This window comes from Kogia breviceps, chromosome 3, assembly GCF_026419965.1.
Source record: "Kogia breviceps isolate mKogBre1 chromosome 3, mKogBre1 haplotype 1, whole genome shotgun sequence".
In the NCBI taxonomy this organism is placed as follows: Eukaryota; Metazoa; Chordata; class Mammalia; order Artiodactyla; family Physeteridae; genus Kogia; species Kogia breviceps.
In genome coordinates this window covers 91,370,177-91,392,946 of record NC_081312.1, presented here as the reverse complement: position 1 = coordinate 91,392,946, position 22,770 = coordinate 91,370,177, and the positions used below count along the sequence as shown (strand labels likewise).

Here is a 22,770-nt window from a genome sequence, read left to right as displayed (position 1 = left end):
ATTTGAATTTGTAAGTTTGTTATTAGGCATGGTGACTTGGTGTCATTTTGTGCAACTTACCTTATCTTGCTATAAAGTTCACTTTAGAAGTAAGGATTTAACATTAAAAATTTTTTATTTTAATAAAATACTAAATCCTAAGCAAATTTATTTTGATTTCAATTTTGTATATTATAACCTGTATATGTTCATTACTTTATATGAATTGCATTATATTCAGAATATAAAATGATGAGAATAATGCTTATATGATGTGCTGTTTTAAAATCATTGATGTTTTTAGCCAAGTTGTCATTTCATTGGCTATGAGAAATTTCAAACCTGTGTAGTGAAATGGAACCTGTTTAAACAGACTAGTAATTCTATAATTTTTCTTTTACAGGTCATGTAATGTTTGCAGAAATAAAAATGGAGAATGGAAAGTCAAAAGGTTGTGGAACGGTCAGATTTGACTCCCCAGAATCAGCTGAAAAAGCCTGCAGAATAATGAATGGCATAAAAATCAGTGGCAGAGAAATTGATGTTCGCTTGGATCGTAATGCATAGTTTGAAACCACGGTTGGAACATTCTTACATCTGTTTTGCTGAATCTCCTAGTAAAAGTCATTTTTTTAAGTAATACTGTATGCTTACAAAAGTTGTAAAGATGAACTTTTAAAACTCCCACCAGCTTTTAACAGTATAGTGTTAATATACTGTGATTTTTGTTAATCTCAAGTTTGGATTTTTAAAGACAGCAAGTCTGGTCATTCAGTTTAAATGAATGGTTATACTATTTTTAATGAAATAAGCCATTTTCTTTTATTTTCAGTTCTGCATAGTGGGATTTGTTTGTTCAAGTGTCCCCAGCTTTTGTCAACTTATTGTAAGGTAAAACATAGATAGTTTTTTCAAAACTTCTGTTTAATATATGTAATTGTCCTTGAAAAGAAAGGGCTCAGACAAATTAGGATATGATTTTGGTTGGTTTTAAATTTTAGTTGGTGATAAAGAATTACTGTAAGTAAGTTTTAGATTCTAAAGTTCAGAATATTTTTTATTTGACTTAAATGGAGAAATGGAGTTTTCCTTCTCAGCCCTTCCCCATCATTCACATTTTCCACATAACATTAACCACCACAGCCCCTTATTTTATTATTTCCAATAATTCCAAGTTCATACAGAACTGATAATGTTGTAAGCCCCAAGTATAATAATAGGCAGACTACTCCCAACTTTCTGTCTAGTTTCCAGCCATTAAGGTGAACTGCTAAGAAAAGAAAAATAATTGAAATGTTGAGAAAAATGGTTATGTAAGTTAGTCCTCTACTGTTCACTTCTACAGGAGCAGATGCATTTATAAATGTAGTTTTAATAAACCATGGAACTCCTAGGCACAACATATCGAACACATTGGATCCCACGATGTTAGACATAGCCATATCTCCTTTGCCTGTAAAAAAAAAAAAAAGCATGTTGTTAAAATATGCACACCAATACTGTATTTTATTAATAAGCTTCATAAGAAAAAACACTGGATACTTTCTCTGTTTGTTTTGGAAAATTGTATTAGAGGAAAAGTCTTAATGAATTTGTATTTTTAAATTTTGGGGGGTTAGTATTTAAAGTCTTAACATTTATTTATCTAATAATAATTATCTTTATTTATTAAACCATTTTTCAATAAGGTATGTAGATTACTTGTTGCTTTTCATTCTAACATGGTTAGTTATGATTTAATGCACATTTCAGATGAATATTACTTGGGCGATTAGATTTAGTGAAATTAATCTGCTATTAAATAGTAAATCCTTCCTCTGAGTCACTCTTTTTTTCTTCAAAGTATGTTACTGAGGAAATAAATATTTTAAAGTTACCTTTGCTCAGTGTATTCAGCCAGGCTTTTAAGAATGGGCACTGCAGCTTGAGGGACCTACTTCTTACCTTTTCTTGCAACCAACACACTTGCAATTGTGTCTGGTATGCTTGTTCCTGCTGCTAATAAAGTAAGGCCCATTACTGTATCTGGAATTTCTAATGTTTCCCCTGTAATAAACATAAATATTACAAGTTACAAATCTTACAGATTCGCTAACTGTTCTCTGCATATATTTCAGATATTTCTTTCCTGAAAAAGAAAATAGGCATATTTAGATTTCAGAACCAATATGTATTTACTTAGAGTTTAGCTACCAAAATATTTGAATAATATTGGTGAATTGGTAACCCAGGTAGCACAGATTTTTAATGACAGATATCAATATTTAATACACAAAATTCTACTAAGGAGTAATTTCCCTACCTGGTATGCTTACAGAAGTTTTGGCTGTCCACTGTTGTCAAGGCTGTTGCTTAAAATATGCTAACGAGATTGGTCATTGTCTCTTTTCCCTTTTAAAAACATTTGCTAAAGAGGTCAGATTTAAGCAAATTATTTGTAGCTGTTTTTAAGCTGTAAATGTGTTAACACAATATGCATTTTTAAATTCCTACTTTAGTGACGGACCTTAGTTTAGTGTTTTCTTTGGGAAATCATAAATATGAGGAAAACAAAATAGGATTTGGCTTGAGTCTTTCTAACTTTATGGTCCCAGTTTAATACTTCTGTTAAATCTGATGTCAGTTCAACATTTTTCATAAATGTATTCATTTTGGGAAACAGAACTAGAGGGAAGTTTTAAAAAAAATAATTGTAACTGCTCTTAATATTGTAATTGAAAACTTACTTCAGAATTTTTTTTTCTTAAAATGTTAATTAAAAGAACTTCAAGTAGCATATTTATTGCATGCTTATATATTGATACTGGAATTGTAATTGGTTGTTAATTTTGTTACTGGTTTGCCAGAGTTCATATGTACATAAATAACACTAATATTTATCATCTTGGGGACTGTTCTATGATCTAGTACTTCATTTTGTTCTTTTCTTGCTTTTCTAATGTCAAATGTGATCTGTCTGAGAAAATTTAGAGTTTTAATATGCAAGCTATTGGACTTTTTCATCTTACTCTTAAAAAAAGTAGAAGAAAAAAATAGAATAGCATACTATTCTAAGTCATATATTAATTTGAGAAAAGTCAGAGGTCAGCAGACTTCGAAAGGGTGAGATAGTAATTATTTTAGGCTTTGTAGGCTGTATGATCTCTGTTGCAGTTATTCAGCTCTGCCAGTGTAATGTGAAAGCATCCATAGATAATATATAAATGGATGGGCATGACTGTTCAGTAAAAGTTAACTCTCAAAACCAGGAGACTCAATGATTTGGGCACACGGGTGGTGGTTTGCTCACCTATGATATAAGTCCATTCAGCTTAACCTTTCTGGGAGAAATTCCTGATTTTTTTTTGTTCATTGTTTATATTCAATTTTTTCTTCTGGACTAGGAGTTCTGTGGGACTAGAGCTGCTTATGACCAAGCAGTAATAGTTAAATCTTAATCATGAAGGTAGTAGAAACCTAAAATGAAACTTTATTTTATACCCTTTTTATTCATTTCATACTACGTTTATATTCCTATATTAAACAGCAAAATAAAATGTAATCCAGTTAAACAGTGAGTACCCATTGTTTTCTCAAAACACTGGCACCTTACTATATTTTTTATTACGGAATGGAATTCAATATAAAGACTATATTGTGCACCCATGCAATGTGATTATTAGCATAATAGAAAGACATTCTGTGAATTTGATTTCATTTATAACATGTACATTCCTTTGACTTGTACCCCTGGGCTGTATACCAGTGAGAATATAGTTGACATGTGATATACAACTCACAAAACCTGAATGAGCTTGTTGGTATATTAATATTTAATCTTTCTGTAAATAGCACTAATCTTTAGTCTTTACTGAAAAAAAAAATTTGTTCTTTAACTAGACCACACTTAGTGAATATATGCTTTGTTCTTATATAAAACTGATTATTTTATTTTTTCGTTGTGCTCTTATACTTGATACATACCAGTTATTGTGACCATCCAAACCAGGATATATGTAAATGCAGATATCCACAGTGCTGACATGAAAAAGGTTATCACAAAGTAATTTTTCCAAAACTTTCTTCTACAATCTGGTGTGGTTAGAAAAAGTAGTATAATAATGGGAAGGGATAGTACCCAAAGAATTCTTTTCAAGTCTGCTTCAGGCATGTTGAAAACACTTGGTGGATCTGTTAAGGAAAAATTAAACGATTTTGAGTTTTCTCAAGGTGGCCAGTTAAGTTAGAAATGTTCATTTAGAAAGCTGTATTGAAATAAATTAACTATCAGTTTTTAAGAGGCTATTTAAACATTCAAATACCTCATTACTGATATTGCTGGCAAAGAGAAACTAATTGAGACTTCAGGGCTGATGGTGTAAAATGTGATACTCAGCATTTCTTGATTTGGGGCCTTAAATCCATCAAGATGTCTTGGGTCATTCACTAAGTATGTTAGAGACGTAATGTTTATGAAGTGTCAGTTTGACATCTCTTGGTTTTCTACAGTGTGGATGGTCTTTAGTAACTTTTGCTTATGGGATTAACCGGCTGTCTTACCTTAGCTATACCCGTTGTTTCCATTTCCCAATATTGATGATACTTCCAGCCTGCCCTGTGTATCACATAATGTATACTTAGGGAGTATAAGATAATTATAGCATAATCTTTTTATTAAGTTGAATATTTCTAATTCTCATTGTAAGTGACTTTAGGGGACTTGTTTCATTATTTTCTTTAATTAATTTACCAAACAGAATTCATCACAATTCTTAGAAAGAACCTTAAGAAAATAGGCACTAGTATAGAATTAACTTATAAGACTTCAGTATGTTTTTTAAATTCAATTTGTTTTATTAACTTAGTGGAAGGCAATAATATATTGGATAAAAGGGAATTTACTTTAAAATTTGTATGGCATTTATAAAATACCTATATATTAGGTCACATTACAACTAATGCTAGTAAAATAACTCATAAAAAATTTTTTGCCAAGCCTCAGCCAATGGGCCAGAAAGTAACAGATACAATTTTAGTGTAATAAAAAATGTTTGGACTGGTTCTTTTGAGTTTCTTGTTACAATATTTAACTTAGACATGTGTACCTCTTGCGCCTGAAAGACTAGAAACTATAATTTTTGTAAGAAGGGGAAAAGTCATATTTTAACTTTTTAAGGTAATAAATTAGAATAAGTTCCCTGTCTAAAGTACTAAAAAAAATTTAGAACCTGTTTCTTACAGCCACTTTATTAAAAAATAACCACCAAATTTGTATTTCTGGCCGTAGCTGAATTCGACTTCCTACTAAATATATTTACTTAAGTGTTTTGCTGCTGCTTCAAGTGACATGTTTAAAATTTCAACTGTTTCCTTCCTACTTTCTTTTTTCCCACACCAGCTTTTCTTCCTTAATTCCTAGTTTTTGTAAGTGGTGTTCTCATCTTCTTAGTCAGTCATGATCAAAAGCCTCAGAATTATCTCTGCTCCCAAGTAGCCCTTCAGTTGCCTGGTCTTGGTGATGCCTTCTTTGCAATGTCTCACATCTGTTCTTTTGTATCCCCCCATGCCTTCACTTTGTCTAGGCATCTGCTAAACACATCAATTGGTTTAGTAGCCTTTAAAGACCTCCATGTCCTTTATCCCATATTTCAGTTCTGATAATTTCTCTGCTCACAAACCTGCAAACACTCTTAATCTAGCATTTAAGACTCTTTCTATCCTCTTCCTTTCTATCCACCTTTCTTCTGCTTCCATTCTGCACATGCAGTGCTCCAGTTATGTTAGTACTTGAGCAGGTCTTTTGCTCATGTTATTTCCTTGTCCATGGAATACTCTTTACTCTTATCTCTGCATCATTTACTTATGACTAATAAGTAACAGCTATTGAAGTCTAGACTTCATAGATAAAGTCATAAATCAGGTTGTTAGTTAAAATCTTACTATTCTACAAGGCTTAGTTTAATGCTCCCTTCTCCATGATAATCTTTCCTATCTAACCATCCTCATCAAATTTTATACCATCTGTCCCATTTAGGAACCACAGTTATGCTTTATTTGTTTCTCTTTACAGTACTTAAATGTTCACGTTTTAACTATTTGGGTTTTGTTTTTTTCCCCCTGTAGTATTGGAAGCTTCTTTAGGGATAGGTCTGCCTCTTGATCATCCCTGAATCCCCATAGTGTTTTTTACATAGTATATAGTACTTAATGAATTGAAATGAAATTAAGTTTTGCTAGTGATTAGACTTAATAGTGGCCAGGATGTGGTTATTACCTTCAGAAAACTGACTAAGACCATGTAAACTTATAGAAAGCTGGGAGTAGCCAGAATCGTCATGAAATATTCCACTGTCAGTTCTTGATTGCCTACGGATGAATGGTTGGTCCTCATCTTCCCATCCCATCAGTGGCTGTTGTTCACTTCTCTCTTCCATTGCTTTGGCAAGGCAGGTGCAGCAAGGACTGCATTTCTTTATAATATATTGGTTAATTTTAATGTCAAAACACAGCACCAAAACATATAATCCATATATCAAAAGCAGTGAAGTTCCTTCATACCTATAAGTTAGAAAAATTTGTGTGTTTTTCAATTAAAAATGAGAAAGTTATTTTAGAGTTAGTAGCTTTTGGGCAGTATCTGCTTAATTTTCTAATGCAGCAATAGAACAGAAATATTCTAGATATATTTTGGTTTTGTAGATGTGTCCACCTTTGGTTACAGCATTATTAAAAATTTATTGATGAAAGCTTGACACTGTCCTTTCTGTATTTCAAAAACAAGGATTATAAGTTCATTGTCTTAATTTGTAGACTCCTTCCGAATGGCAGGCATAAAACGTTCTTTAAACATAATAGTAATTATAGACTTTGAAAATAAAAGTGAAACTAATGAATAGTGATGGGCATTCTCCACCTCAGTTCATTGGAAGAATATAATAATTATAAGAAAATACAGTATCTGTTCAGTTGTTCTGGTATAGGAATTTTGTGTAAAATATTCAGAATATGTTAGACTTTGGCTGGAGCTTTTCAGTTTGCTATACAGAGATTTTTCGACGATTTTAATGTAAATGAGTTTGGCTTGCATTCACAAGAAAGCAAGGATGGTCTCAAAAATGAAATTATACCTAAGGCACTGAGAACCGTTTTCCTGTACTCTGGTTTGTTGTTTAAAGGATTTTCATTAGCTAATACCATCACATTTGAACCTTGCATTTACCTTTTATTTTATAGCCAGTGAATCTCTGCTACAGCTTGAAAGCACAGAGTTCTTGATTTCCCTAATGGGGGAAGCATTAGCTTGGATGCTCTCACAGTCATTGTCCCCTTACAGATAACTGCTAAGTCCCAGAACAGGCTAGATTTCAGGATGATTCATTTAAAAAATTTGCTCCCTGCGAGATTTAAAGTTTTTTGATAGCAGGTATTGATGCAGCACTGCCAAATTGTAGTATTCCAGAGGGGTGCCGTTTATAGTGTTTTCTATTTTTCTGGTGATCTCTGGTATTGGGCAGTGTACAATCTATATGGCTGTGTTTTACATTTCTTTATCCGTTAAGATTCCTAGTGTAGTGATAAACACCTAGTTGTTAGCTGAAACGGTTACTATCTGTTCACTAAATCACCCCCTTTTTCATTTTCTTGGAACAGCAAGGCATGGGGAGATTATAAAGAAAGCAAATAGTTTTTAATACTGAAACCTAAACGTTTTTGATTTTTAGAGGAAGAAGGCTATAGTTCCTCTTACTAAATGAACATCAGGGAGAAAGTTGGAGGAATTTAAAAGAACTTCTTTTACTTCCTTTGTCATCTTCTCCAATCTTGTGACCATGGTCACTTTTAACGGAGGCAAGGTAAACCACCCAATAGATGAAAAAGCCACCTGTTGGGGCTTTAACGGACAACAGAAGTTGGGAGATCTTCTCAACAGACAGTCAGTGGGGAGAAACAAGGGTAGTAACATCCAGTGGTTAGACAAAAAAAAAAAAAGAAGACTGACTTGACTAAAGAATTGCAAAGAAGGGAGAAGAACCCAACTAGCAATCATGGTGAGGAGGTTAGCTCAAAGACCTACAGGGAAAATGTATGGAAGTGGCAGATAATTGAGAAGTGATTGAAATAACATTTTTGAAAAAAAAGAAATGTTACTAAACCATCAGAATTTTATAAAAATCCTCTCTGTAATTGTTTTACATTAAGAATAATTATTTCAAGCTTACCAGTAAACTTGGTTGTCAAATATTATGGCAAGAACTGCTGCTACACTAATCACGTATGCTGCACAGTCTCTGAATAGGGGCCAACATGAAAGCGTTGAAACCTATAAAAATAATTTAATGTTTTCCATTACATTATACTGTAACTTCTTCAAGTACTTGCTTAGTGCAATAATAAAATTGTATATTTGTAGCTAAATATTGTTATCTTTTGCATACTGCATAGAGAAAGGAATTTTAAGAAAAATTGTGTTTCTAAACCTAGTCTGATTTTCATAAATTTGACCAAGAGGTATTTGTGGGTTAACTTAAAATTGAATACATGTTGTTTTTCTACCAATTAATAAATTTAATTGAACACATTACTAGTGCCTTGTTTGTTCTAGACTGTGAACGATTCTTATAATTTGTCAAGGCAATAAATTTTGTTGAATAAAGTTTTTTTACATACCACGTTAGATAGTAAGCCACAGGCTGCACAGATGCCAAGGAGATTATAAATTGCAGATCCAAGAATGGTGCTAATGCCAATATCACCCTCTGTGATAAATACACCTATAAGCAAGATAGTAGCTAAGTTAGTATTGGCTTGGAGAAAGTCAAATCACATGGAGTAAGAAAAAATATAAAGAGCAATATTTACCTAGGAAAGCAGTAACTAATTCAGGAGCTGAACTACCGGCTGCCATAAAAGTTGCACCTGCGACATTTTGGGACAATCCAAAGGCTGAAGACAAATGAAATTATGTTATGCCTGGTAAAGTGACAAATAAAAGAGTATGTCTTTATAACTAAATATATATATATCAAAGCTACATTTTCACAGAAAACCGAAAACCACTAATATTAACTTTAGCTGGAAAATAGCTGATAGAGGCAGCATGCTAGTTATTATTTACCCTAGGTCAGAAAGTTAGTGTCAAAGTTAGAACTAAAACTCAGGTTTCCAAGGCTTCTTTGTTGTTTATTGTTTGCTATATCTACTGATATTTGACACTCAGTCTTTCCAGACTCTCAAACTCTGGTGTGCTTTTTTGAGTCCCTTTCACCTGTGGTCAGTATTTCCTTATTCTTGCCTGTGGGAACCGTTACTTGTGGCTCACTCTCAGGTCCACATCAGGTTCTACTTGTCTGCTGAGACATCTACCTTTGACATTACTGATTCCTTTTGTTGTTGGCGGTGTAACAACAAAACAAAAATAGCTACAATATTTCTGCCCACATGATTTTCCAGAACCTCTCCATTCCCTATCAAAAAACCAAACCAAAACAAAAAACAAGGTGGAGTTTATGTTTACGTCATCTGAGCCTAGATGGTCCTTTGTGACTGCTTTGACTAACAGTATGGCAGAGCCATAATATTTCTGAAGCTAGGACATGAAGGGTGACAAAACTTTCTCATGGTTTTCTCTCTCTAGGAACATTTGCTTCAGAGCCCTAAGTGATCGCATAAAAACCCTGGCTACCATACTGGAAAGACCTTGTGAAGAGCCCACATAGAAATAGAGATCCCTGAGGAACCCGGCTGGTTCAGCCCCCCAGTTTTGAATCTTTGCATTCCAGGCACCAGACATGTGAAGGAGGGAGTTTTCAGATAATTCTAGTCCTCTCTTCTTACTATAACTGCATGAGAGACCTCAAGCAAGAACCACTCAGCTGAGGCCAGTAAACCCCCAAAGCTGTGAGAGGTATGAAATGATTGTTCTTTTAAGCTAATAGTTTTGGGGTGATATGTTAAGCAGCCATAGGTAACTAGAACACCTGACTATTGTTCATTTATTTGTTATTTATCTATTGACTACCTAGTATGCCAGATGCTTTTTTTATGTGCCAGGAATGTGGCAGTAACAAAACAGACAAATGTTTCTCATCTTCCGGAATTTAATTATAGTGAGAACAGACAGACAAGATAAGAAAAGTATGTATTATGTTAGAAGTAGCAAAAGCAGGGTGGGGGGATATAAAATGTCATGGAGGAAAGATTGTAATTTTAGATTGGGTAACCAGAAAGGACTTCACTGAGATGGTAACTTAACAAAGATTTCAAAGTGAGGGAACTAACCTCACATAGACCCAGGAGTATTCTAGGCAGATGGAGTGAGTGCAAAGGTTTTGAGGTAGAAGCTAGCCTGTGTGTTCAAGAAACAGAAAAAGGCTGGAGTGTCTGGAATAAAGTGTGTGAAGGAGAGCTGTAGATGATTAGGTCAAAGGTAATAGGTGGCTGGATCATGTAAGGCCTTGTGGATCCTAGCAAGGACTTGGGCTTTTATTGTGAAGAATATGGTAAGTGCTTGGAAAGACATCCACAATATTGCTTGCTGGTAATACCAGCCTCAGTCATCTTTTTTATCCCCATGAGATTATCTGATCTCAGAGGCCCAACCAGCTTGTTGGGCCACCTGTTAAGCCTCCATTGTGAAAAATCCTCTCAGGATAGTCGGAATTATCTAACCCAGGCCCTCTATCCTATTCCTTACTATTTTCCTTTGGTCATCTTGCTTGATGAACATCTACTTGTGGTGACTAATGAAGGGAGAGAAGTACTAATTTATGTAAGTGACATTTCATAGCATTTCTTTTACTGGTTAGAGTCATTTTACATATAAATATGTAGTGTATATATAGTACATAGTATTTATACTCTTACTACAACTCTGATATGTAGTAGGACCGATTGGCCATGAAACTTAAAATAGAACAAGATGAAGCATATTGTTCTGTTATTAACTTTTTCATTTTATGTATGAAGTAAATAATATCTTATATTCATGGTATACAGTTCACTGTCATATACATAATTTAATCATCTCAGCTATCCTCAGATATGAGTGGTGGTATTTCCATTTTACAGATAAAGAAACAGGTCCAGAAGGTTAAGTAACTAAAAGTTACATGGAAAGTAAGGATCTTAAATGTGAGGAGTTAGGGCATAAACCACAAGTCTATTGATTCTAAACCCAGTGCTCTTTCTGTTTCATTACAGAAACTCAATATAATATAAGAATGGCACTTAGGCCAATTATGGGGGGCAACTGAGTCATTTTCTTTCCTGCCTCATGGCACTGGTACATAACTACCACTCTTCCATTCCTCGCTAGGGGGAAAATAGCTAATGGGAGTCAGGAATAATTTGGACGTTTTCTAGCATATTCCAGAGAGTGTATAAATTTAGTGATATTACCATGAATTCTCTCCTCAAATCAAACCAGGGCTAGATAATATATGGAGGAAATTGAAAAAGAACAAAGTGCTTTATCTTGAAGTAACTGTCTAAACTTGGGGCAGCTGAAGAGTGAATGGCCAATCTTCATTTAATGCTGGCTGAAGAATGCTTCATTAGAAAAATTCAGTCTTGAGAGAGAAAGGGTGATCCATCTGGCTGTTGCAAGGTAGGAAAATAGGTGGCTCTTTTGAGCACTTTCAAAAGGCAGTAACAATAAAGCTTGTTGCTATTCACTGGGCTCTATTTGAGTTATGAAAAGAAAGGTTCTGTACAGATGGATGTGTAAAACTTCAAAGATATTTTAACAAGTTATATCTTAAGGTTCTAAGCATATTTTATAAAATGGTTTATACCTTTGAACTTTAGAATCGACTGGCTTTGTCTTCACTGACCCTTGGGTAGCATTTCTCTCTGCTATCGTTTATTATTAAAGATAAATTATTCTGGTTTCCCCCCCTCCCAAGAGCTATTACTTTTTTCCCTCTCTATTACTCTAAAGGAATAATCATATTTCCTTCAGGATATAGTAGACAAGTTCAAGGTGAGTTTTCTTTATAGGTTTAGATATTACATTGTTCATATAAAGTGCAACTTTATGATAATGAACTGATTACTGGAACTCATCAGACTTTTTCTTAAGCATGTTCTCTTCTCTGATACCATGTTGGAAAGTTTATAACAGTTTTTGAAAATCCTCTTCTGGAAATATAGTAGAAAGAGTTTTAAACTAAAATGGAGACCTGGCTTCTGGCCTTGCCAGTACCTTAATGTGAGACTTTAGATAAGTCATTCAGACAAGCCTAGCATTTTGCCATCTGTAAAATGGAGGGTTGGACTACACAATATTTAGGTATCTTCTAATATTATCAATTTTTACAAAAAATATAAAATATGAATTCTATACCTTAAGCCTCTGTACTGCTTCTTGCTGTTAAATAAATTCCTTTTATGAATAAAAATCCCCTTTGTTGCTGAAAATTTAGAAAATGGAGGAGAAAACAGGATGGGGAAGATCATTTATAATTTTAACCACAGCTACCGTTCTTTATGTATTTCCAGTTCTTTTCACAATGTGCATTTAACAGAGTTACAAGAGTAGGCTATAAGCAATTTGGTGTCTTCTGGCACAATTTTGTAAAGTCCTCAGTGATAGCAAATTTTCATGCTTTGTGAATGGATTTGAATTTTGGAAGCAATTAAAAGTCATTCAGACCCAACCCTAGTGACTAGGGTGGGTAGTCATGCTGAGTAATTCTATTCAAAATGAAGTATGACAGCAAACCAATGTCTTTTATGATTTGCAAAGTTGGTTCTGATATTAATTCCAAATATATTCTAGAAATGTTTTGAGTGAAGTCAGCATCATTGAAATAAATGCCTAGCCTCTCAATGTACAACTGCACATATGTGCTCTGTGGTGCTTTCAACAGTAAATAAAAACATTTGAAGTGCTTTATAGTCATCATCTCATATTTTATCTGAGCTATAACGGAATAAATTATGAAACTTTGTATAATGTTTTGAAAGGCCTGATTCCACTGAAAAAGAAAGACTCCCCCATGGCCTAATCTAACAGCTTTAATATTAATTAATTTCCACTTGCCCTAAGTCTATCATATAAAGCATATGTAAGACATTTTATCTCCAAAGCTCACAGTTACCTGAGTTTTGTCTCCATAACTTGCCCAAGGTCACATAGGTAGTAGTTGCAGAGATGGGATGGGCAGCTAGACCTTTTTGAGTTTAAAAATCTGCTCTTTCTGTTACCCATGTAAGTGAAGAGATTAATACATAGCTTTATTATTATTATCATCATCATCATCATCATCATCATCATTGCCTGTTCCTGAATGGCATCTTGGTAATATCCAGACCACTTGGCACTTATTTAGATCCATATACCTGGGGTAGATTTAGACGCAATCCAAGGTGACCACAATATATTTATTTATATTTTAAATTTAGATTAGTTTAGATCAGAGGGAAAAGAAAAACAAAGAGGATGAAAATGCTCTTAAGAGGAGAATGAGTGCCTGTGTGGCAGGGAGGAAGCACTATTCTTAGATTCTTTGTTCTTTGGGAAGGCTCTGCCTCTGTAAATTTCATAAGGATTAAGAATCAAACAATCCTCTGAAACTGTCGGCTCTCCAAATGCCATACTCACAGAATTATTCCACTCCCTTTCAATTTTATCAATTTAGAGTGAATTCTACCTGGAATTAAAACTTGCCTTTCTTTCTTATTGTCTATTTCTGAAACATAAAGTAGAACATGGGCAAATATTAGCTCAAAGCAGAGTGAATAAGAATAATTTTTTAATAAAAAAGTAAATATTTTATTTAAGTATGTTTCTGAAAACCTTGCTAAGATCATTTTCACTTAAGACATGTTATACTTCAAAGGATCAACATGGTAGAGGGATTAGAATTACTAACTGAATAGCATATTACTGTAACATTTAAAAAGAAAAGTTTCATAACTAGCTCATTGTGGACTTTGGGCTATATCAAGTGACCAGTCACTAGGGGTTCTCATTTTTCTCTCTAGTTAGCTTAGGATAAGTTAAAGAAAGGTGATTTAAACAGTGGTTAAATAACTCTAGGAGATCCCCATTACATGTTAAAACAATACATAAAAAGGATTTGTTTTGATTTTATACTGAACTTTTGTGTTTCTAAAAATGAGATGCTTATAAAGATGAGAGGTAATAGTCCTACTATTTGGGCTACAAGTTAATATAGTTTATATTATATGTAAATGTGTTCAAAGAATCATCTTTAGTCTCTTTTCCTTTAGAACTTAAATGGATAAAAGAGAAAATAGGATTAGAGGAAGGGGGTATAGCAACAACATTTTCTTGTATTGGTTCTACATAGTTAAGATGACAGCAAAATGTCTCAGGGTATGTGCTTGCTTTTCCAGTTTTGAGGTAGGGAGGAGAGGTTGTGTGACTTTTATGGTCATGAGTTGAGCAAGAAAGGGAAAGATCCTTGTTGAAAGCCTCAAGTGGTGGTGGTTCTAATGGTAATTGACAGACCAGCATATATAGCTACAGACAGAGGAAGACCACTCACTTGCCTGGGTTGGGCCTGGCCAGGGCATCAGCAAGAGGCTCTGCCCTCCACCACTTCCAACTTATCCCCTGCATGGAGACTCCAGTCCTGAGCCTTTTCTAGTCTTCACCTTGCTGAAGACCCTTGTGCTAACCGAATGAACCACTGTTAGTGATTTGAGGAGGGGTTCATGGGGTGATGGGGCTGGGGTGGGCCAGGGGTGTGCCAATTCAACCATTGTATCCTAGGTTGGGACTCACACAGGTACTCCATAGAAGGTCACTGCATTGTACGTGATTGTTTGGTTCCACAGTATTGCACTATGATTTCATGTACATCATAGACAAAATGCTTAGTTCTCAGAGTCTAATTATTGCAGGTAACCATTTATAACATTAATTTACAACCCCCAGTAGGTTGCTAAAATTCTTAACTGATTTTTTTTAAGTGACTTGGTGGATTCTCATTATTTTGTAGTATACTTCCTCTGTAGTTACAAAGAGTATTTGATGTATTTTTGTGGTCAACATTTTCAGTGCCCTTGGTAGGAAAAATAGCTTTTAAAATTGTTCAAAAAGAACAGTACGGGCTTCCTTGGTGGCGCAGTGGTTGAGAGTCCACCTGCCGATGCAGGGGACACGGGTTCGTGTCCCGGTCCGGGAAGATCCCACATGCCGTGGGGCCGCTGACCCTGCGCGTCCGGAGCCTGTGCCCCGCAACGGGAGAGGCCACAACAGTGAGAGGCCCGCGTACCACACACACAAAAAAAAAAAAGAAAAAAAAAAAAAAAAAAAAAAGAACAGTTCTTCTGAAACAATCATTACGGCAGCTAATCTCAAACAAGGGTGCGTAAAATTATATCACACAGCAATTGAAAACATTCTTGTGTTTGGGCATTAGAGATACCAGGGCTCTCCTGTGTACTGTCTGTGTAGTCTTGAGAAATTATATATTCTCTCAGCCTCGGTTTTTTCGTTAGTAAAACCAATCTAATAGTCCCTACTTTATAGGGTTTTTGTGAAGACTAAATATAATCATATATGTTTAATTTAGAACCATGCTTGGTCTTCTATAATTGTTTTATGATAAATAACTATAATAAATACATAAATAATTCATAGCATTCCAGTACATTGTAGAATGCTCTGTAAATTGTTTCGAGGATTATATTAATATTTATTAGTTGGGTGGGACTATTATAGCTTGTCAAAGAACTATGGGGAAATGTAAAGCATTTGCAGACTTTCTGAAGTTAGTTTCTGTGGATGTAAAGAAATTCCAGAGAAATTGTTTTTTATTGGTGATGTCCTAATTTGGACAAGACCATGCTAAGACCTTGGAAAGAGAAACAACAGAATTAATTTAGAGGCATTTAAAAATGAATCCAGCTAGCACTATTTCTATTTCATTTCGTTGCCAGCATTTTCAATGCTCAAGACCGGGGTCAATTCTTAGCAGCTGAAGATTTGGCAGTGATGTGGGCATCCATCAATCACACATCCATAATAGATACTGTGTTATACTTCAGAGCAAAGAGAATTCACTTGAGAAATAAATGTTTGCTGATGATGTTCCAAAGTAATTCCACAAATGGCATGGTGGAAGTCATTATTATAGATATTTTATGAAGTTACTTAATGAAGATTATTTTGAAGTAGCAATCTAAATTTTTTTTTTTTTTTTTTTTGGTGGTACGCGGGCCTCTCACTGCTGTGGCCTCTCCCGTTGCGGAGCACAGGCTCCGGACGCACAGGCCCAGCGGCCATGGCTCACGGTTCCAGCCGCTCCGCGGCATGTGGGATCTTCCCGGACCGGGGCACGAACCCGTGTCCCCTGCATCTGCAGGCGGATTCTCAACCACTGCGCCACCAGGGAAGCCCCAATCTAAATTTTAATACAGTAGTTTCTTCTGCAGGGCTGGAAAAGTTATCTATTTATTTACCACTCCCAAGACAGGTTTTTATTTTAAAAATTCTTGATATATTTATTCTTTCAGTCAAGTCATTGTTTGGAAATGTGGAAACAAAAAACAAACCAAAAAAAAAGTGATTTTGTTTGTTTGTTTGTTTTCCAGGAAGAGAAGGATTCTAAGTGGGGATATAGTACCTTGAATTTTAAATTTCTTAATTTTATATAATTAATATGATTTAGTTTTTCTAATGAGAAGTGCGGTACTGGTACAAACATGAACAAATAGATCATTATAATAGAGTATAGAGTTGAGAATATAGAAAATGGATCAACTTTTGGAAAAAATAGCATTGTATCCTATAGCAAAACAAATTCTTAGTGGAAGAAATAAAAATATTAAATAAAATAAATAAATGTTAAAAAAAAAAAACTATAAGTAGAAGAAAAGATGACAATTTTTCTGACCTAGGGATAAAAAGGTATTTCTAGGTATAAAACCAAAAGGGGAATCATAAAGGAAAATATTTGTAAATTTACTTAAAAATATGTACACTTCAATGTGATAAACACATAAAATACAAAACCAAACATAAAAACCAAACATAAAAAGTATATCATATAAAAATTATATTAGAAAGAGTTAATACTCTTATATTAAAAAAAATTTTGGAAATCAGTAAGTAAAAGACAAATACTCCTGTATTAGAACATGGGCAAAAAACACAAAAACAAAACCACAAATTTTAATACACATATAAAGTGTTGAACCTCACAAATAGTAAGATAAATAAAAATTTTATAAAATAACTTCCATTTGAAAGCAATTAACAAAGACATTTAAAATGATCCCAATGAGAATTATTTTTTAAAAAGATATTATTCATAGTTTTCTGGAATGGAAGCTACCACACATTGTGGAGGTTTTCGTTGGCACACCCTTTGTGAAATGCTTTTGGCAATGTATAATATAAAGTTTAAAATATGCATAGCTCTGTATCTTTATCAGGAAATGATCAGAGAAGTTTGCAAAGATTTGATACAAGTATGGACATAACATCATTTAGAACAAAAAATTAAAACTCAAATGTCTAATAAGATTAATAATTTTTAAAATTGTGATAAATTTCTACTGGGTGCTTATTATGTATAAAAACCAGTGTTAGGTGCTCAAATCGTTTACAGAATCAGGAACTATTGTGCTGCCATGAAAAATCCTGTTTTTGAAGGATATTCAATAATATAGGGTAATGTGCATGATTAAATATTATCTTAGGAAAAGGAAACGACCTCAAATTGTATATGTAGCAAGATCTAAAAGACTGAAAGGAAATACGCCAAATGATAACTGTGGGGATCTCTGGGTGATAGAAATGTAGAGGAATTTGCTTTTTCTTCTATTCTGCTTGCATTTCGTCAGTCTAAGTAAAAGTATTATGTTAAAGTAATTTAATTTCTATTAAGGAAAACAATCAATATCAAATATAGTATCAATGTAAAACTATAAGTTAAATAATAATTATAATAAACTTATGCTGACCTGTTCTATAATTATTTTTCATTAGAGAAATAGGTGTTGAGTGCCTCTGCTATTGCCAGATCCTGTTTTAAGTCCTAAGGACACTGCTGTACTACACTGAACAAGAGAGAAAATGACTTGTATTTCAGCAGGGGTGGGGAATGGGACCATGGGAAAAGGGAGAGTTTATATTCATGCTCTTTCCCTATGAAGAAGTGCTAGCTCTGTGTGTGTGTGTGTGTGTGTGTGTGTGTGTGTGTGTGTGTGTGTGTGTGGCGGGGGGGATGCTATTTCTGTGCAGTCCTGGGAGTATATGCAGTGGGAAATCTAACCCTTAACTTTGACCTTCTCTGAAGTGAGCATACTCAACCAATTAAACTAATTAAAGCAGGAGACAGAGACTGGAAACGCTGGTACTTTTGCTTATTTGGCATAAAACATCACTGATATCCTGATTTTAGGGACCAGTGTGCTAATGTAAGGTCTGTGCTCAGAATTCTGGGCGATACACATGATTGAAGGGGTAGAACTGAGGGGCTTGGCAGATCTTCTTTCCAGAAACCAGTAACTGAGCTTAATGTTTAATTACCTGATGCTGAAGGGCACTTTGCATAAGATGCAGGACTTATTTATTTATTTATTGGTTCACAAACATGAATTAGTTTCTTTACTGGTAGGAGGCCCGGAAAGGAAGAGAGAGGAGGGTGGTCCTTAAAGGTATTTGTTTATCATCTACCTCTTTAAAAAAGTTACAGACAGGCTTCCCTGGTGGTGCAGTGGTTGAGAGTCCACCTGCCGATGTAGGGGACACGGGTTCGCGCCCCGGTCCGGGAGGATCCCACATGCCGTGGAGCGGCTGGGCCCATGAGCCATGGCCTCTGAGCCTGTGCGTCCAGAGCCTGGGCTCCGCAACGGGAGAGGCCACAACAGTGAGAGGCCCACGTACCACAGAAAAAAAAAAAAAAAGTTACAGAGATTTTAGAGTAAAAATGAAAAAAATTTTTGAAGTATTTGATGGCAAGTATTAGGAGTCCAGTGTATTAGGAGTATATACCATGTGCATGTATATGAAGCTTGGAACAGCTTACTAACAAACAGCTAGGCAGTACAATAGACAAACTTCAAGTTTCTGGAGATAGGCAGTATAACAATAGTTGCTTTGAACTCATTTAAAGATGTTCTGCTGCACAATAACTACCAAGAAAAGCCATACTCACGCCAGTCCCTCAAGATACAGGACACCACAACACAGAAGTCAGTGTTCTGCAGCCAGCTGAGGTGGACAGGATTGCTGCTGAGCTACTCCAAAGACTGCTGTATATGTGTGTGGCACTACTGTTCTGGAAAGTTGTAGAGAAGATTTCCAGCTACTTACATTCACTGATGATTTCCAAGGAGGGTAGGAAGTACTCATCACAGACAATAGACATGGCCATGAACATGTAAAGTATAATTAGGAAGTAGATTATGATGCCTCCATCTGCACGCTCCTGTTTTGTGAAAAACCCTTCAGGAAACTCCGATGATGGGGACATAACACATTGGGTGCTATTTCCTGGTAAGGAAAGGAGGTGAAAATTTGAAGGATGTTGGAGTCACACATTCCAAGCCCACAAAGAGAAATTCCTTAAGAAAACAGGAAGTGTGGGATTAAATCACTTTTGACTATGATGTAATTGTAGATCCTTAAAAAAAAATTAGTCTTTGGGACCTGAAAAGAGGTGCCTTAATGAAATAAGATAATGATAGCAGGTGAATTAAAAAGAGGAAATAACGAAATCAGTCTTCCTTGTCTGCTTCATTACTAAAAGGGAATTCTGAACCCCTTTTCCTCCTCAATTAGAAACTGTATTTTGAAGATAAAGATTCCTAATATCTGTACAATTTCATTTTCCCATTTCAGAGCCCAAGTTGTCCGCAAAGCCCAAGGCCCACAGAGAATCATCCACTGTTGCAGAGAGAATTTCTAGGATGAAAGAAGACTTCTTTTTCCATGATGAAGTCTCCAACAATAAAAACTGAAGACTCTCCTGCTTCATGACGTCTGTGAATTATTTCAGAGCTATCTTTGAGAACTTATTCGAAGGATCAGAAGTGTTTGATAGCCTACCAAATGCTAAAACTCAGAGCAAATACAGCAGGAAGCATAAGCAAAAGTGAGTCAAGTAAAAATTTCCCTCTCTGTTTATCCATATGTGGCAGCAGCAGCAGGGGTAGCTGACGCCAGCGTCCACCTACCTGTAGCCCTTGGGAGACGTTGGGGCAGGGAGGCACCTGGGGGAGGCAAGTGTGCAGTAGCCCAGAGGATGCCGAGAAGCAGGGCCCTTCTTGCCCACCGTGGGCCCCCTTTGGTCTGCATTTCTGCAGCGGTCTTTCTGCAACGTGCAGCCTTGGGAAGGGAGAAGAGGAGGATTAAGCTGGATCATGTGAGGAGTCTCCTTCCTGCCCAGTGCTCTGCTCAGGGCACATCACAGCAAGGGCAGTGGACAAGGGAGGGTGATTGGAGCCAGCCAAGCTGCTCTAATCAGGAGCCCTAAGCCCCAGAGAAGCTGGAGGAGGTAGGGAGGAAGCAGACAGTCCCGTGGCCCACAGTCCCCTAGGGCAGATCCAGGCGGCTTGCTCTTTACGGAGTGATTTTATTTATTGTCTTCATACTGGCTCTGCTTTTGACTCTCTCTGGATTTGTAAGGACCTGAGTTTATAACTGCTTCCACCTCTCTCTCCAGCCCTTGCTTCTAGAATTTGCTGGAGGTCGTGTATGTGCATTCTTTAGCTAGGCTGTCACACTTTTATATTTCTGTTTTGGCCTCTCGTCCTCTCTCCAATTAGGAGGCTCTTGCAATAATCTAGTGGAGAAATATGATGGTGGCTTGAACCAGAGCAGTGGCAATGGGGACGGAGAGAAGTGGGCAGCTTCAAGAACTAGTAAGAGTCATAGTGAATGGAGGCTATTTGATCATTGGTTAGCTGTGCTCTCTGCCAGAGGTTCTAAAATGCAAATTGGACAAGCCAGGGAGTGTTCAAATATAAACTACTATCCTCCCTACCCTAGCATTTACTGGGCTTGCCAAGATGTTAACCACTTCTGGCAGTATAGTAACATGTGGCGAATAGCACAGGCTGTGTAGCCAGACCACATAGCTTGAGTCCTAGCATTGCTGCTTACTACCTATATGACCTTGGGCACGTTATTTAACCTCTCTGCTCCTCTGTTTCACTCTCTGTAAAATGGGAAGGTTATAGTGCCCTCTATTTGGGTTGCGCGAAGATTACATAATGAATGCATGCAATCTGCTTAAAACAGCCTCTCTGCCCCCATGGTCAATGTTATCTATCTATTGTCTATCATCTGTATTATTATTATTATTGTATTACTTTTGATTAAGATAGAAGCTTCTTGGCCATAAAGGAATTTTTTAGTTTTGCAACTCTCATGATTCCTTTGCAGAAAAAGCATAAAAATTGATGTGCTTCCTAAGTTTTAAATTTAGAAACTGCGTTTTTCTGGTGGAAAGGAGTAAGTTTGTGATCTTGAGTTGGTAAAAATTCTCAAACACTTTTGTGTTGCTGGGAATTGCTACCCATTATAAACCTCTCTGAAACCGTCATTTCCAGGAACTGACTATCCAGATACATGGTGTGGTTGTGAGGCTGGCATGATGAGTCACCAAAGTGTAGCCCAGTAACAGAGCAGATTCCCAGCAAGCAGAGTTCTGGCTGCTGACACCTGCAGGAGGTGGCTCCCTGGACCACTGGCCTTTGGCCTCAATGCCAGCAGCGCTAAGCCCCAGGGAAGAGACCCCTTACCTTTGTGTAAGTGGAAGTGTCTCATGAACCTTTCCTCTCCAAAATGCAGTAGTTCAATCAATTAATAGAACTAAACATTACAAACAAACAAAATAACAGGAGAACTCAAACCCACAGTGAAAGTGAATACTTACACAATGTATGTTGTTAATCCAGGAAACAGAGCAAGTATCTGAATATATAAGCCAATTACAATGAAACAATTCCAGTGGAATCTTGCTCATAGTAGGTACTTAATAAACATTTGTTGATTAGACTGTAATGATTCTTGAAAACACATTCCCAGAACACACAGTATACTTGTTCTGAACAAACTGTCCAATAAAATATAGGTTTACCAAGAAAAGAGAATTTAGGAGGCTAATTAGATTTGCTTTATACATTTATTCTTCATTGTGCAAAAGAATCTGAAAAAGCTTTATTGTAAAATAAAACAGATTTAAAAAGCCACATAAAATAAATGTATAGTTATTATATTACTATTGTTGTTATTTTTATAAGATGGACTTCCTTATAAACTCCCCAGGTCAAGAAATAGAAGTGTGCCAGCCATCCCAGAAATCCTTTCATGTGCTCCAATCCCAACTTATCCTTTTCTCTGAGAGTAACCAGGCTCCTGGCTTCTATAGCAGTCACTTCCTTGTGTGTATATTTCTAATAGTTTATCGCTCATCCCTAATTGGGGGCATGCTAAGGATACTATAGCTTAGCTGTAAAAGAAGTCGTTTAAGTCTCTTTTAGTTTATAGTTTTCCCCTACTTCTTTTTCTTTTCCCTATAATTTATCTGTTGGAAAACCCCAGGGCATTTGATCTGTAGAGTTTCCCACAGTCCTGGTTTATTGATTGTGTCCTATGGTATAGCTCAATATGTTCCTCCATTTACTATATTTTTGTTGATTGACAGCTGGATGCAGAAATTGTTCAGACTCAGTACTGACCCTTTGGCAAGACTAGCTCTGGATGCTCAGAATCTGCTCTGCTACTGGGCTACACTTTGGCACCACTAAGGTGGTGGTGAGGTCTTTCCCTCATAAAGCACACGGTATCTGCTTCTCTCTTTTGGTGATTTTAGCAGCCATTCATGC

At 35.9% G+C, this 22,770-nt stretch overlaps 2 protein-coding genes across 3 annotated transcripts in view; one reads left to right on the top strand and one right to left on the bottom strand.

The window, feature by feature from the left end:
* Positions 1 to 3,530, top strand: part of MYEF2 (myelin expression factor 2) — a 35,287-nt gene extending 31,757 nt beyond the window's left edge. For both annotated transcript variants that reach the window (XM_059059467.2, XM_059059468.2), the window contains one exon: positions 383 to 3,530. In XM_059059467.2, coding sequence (XP_058915450.1) covers positions 383 to 546 — 164 coding nt within the window. In that variant the 3' untranslated portion in view covers positions 547 to 3,530. The remainder of the gene's footprint in view (positions 1 to 382) is intronic.
* On the bottom strand, positions 1,110 to 20,236 carry SLC24A5 (solute carrier family 24 member 5). Its single transcript, XM_059059469.2, has 9 exons — positions 20,116 to 20,236; positions 19,253 to 19,432; positions 8,818 to 8,901; positions 8,626 to 8,729; positions 8,178 to 8,278; positions 6,233 to 6,516; positions 3,943 to 4,149; positions 1,924 to 2,025; positions 1,110 to 1,432 (listed from the first exon to the last, which is right to left on the bottom strand). The coding sequence occupies exons 1-9, from the start codon at positions 20,234 to 20,236 to the stop codon at positions 1,110 to 1,112; spliced, it is 1,506 nt and encodes a 501-aa protein (XP_058915452.1).
* Between the last annotated feature and the right edge of the window lie 2,534 nt (positions 20,237 to 22,770).

Excerpts from the sequence above, each read along its gene's own strand:
- SLC24A5 (XM_059059469.2), bottom strand. The coding sequence starts at position 20,236 with ATGCAGACCAAAGGGGGCCCACGGTGGGCAAGAAGGGCCCTGCTTCTC. Across the intron at positions 8,279-8,625 it reads GTGGCTTACTATCTAACGTG|GTTTCAACGCTTTCATGTTG; the intron begins GTATGTAAAAAA and ends TTATTTTTATAG. Across the intron at positions 2,026-3,942 it reads TTGGATGGTCACAATAACTG|GGGAAACATTAGAAATTCCA; the intron begins GTATGTATCAAG and ends TGTTTATTACAG.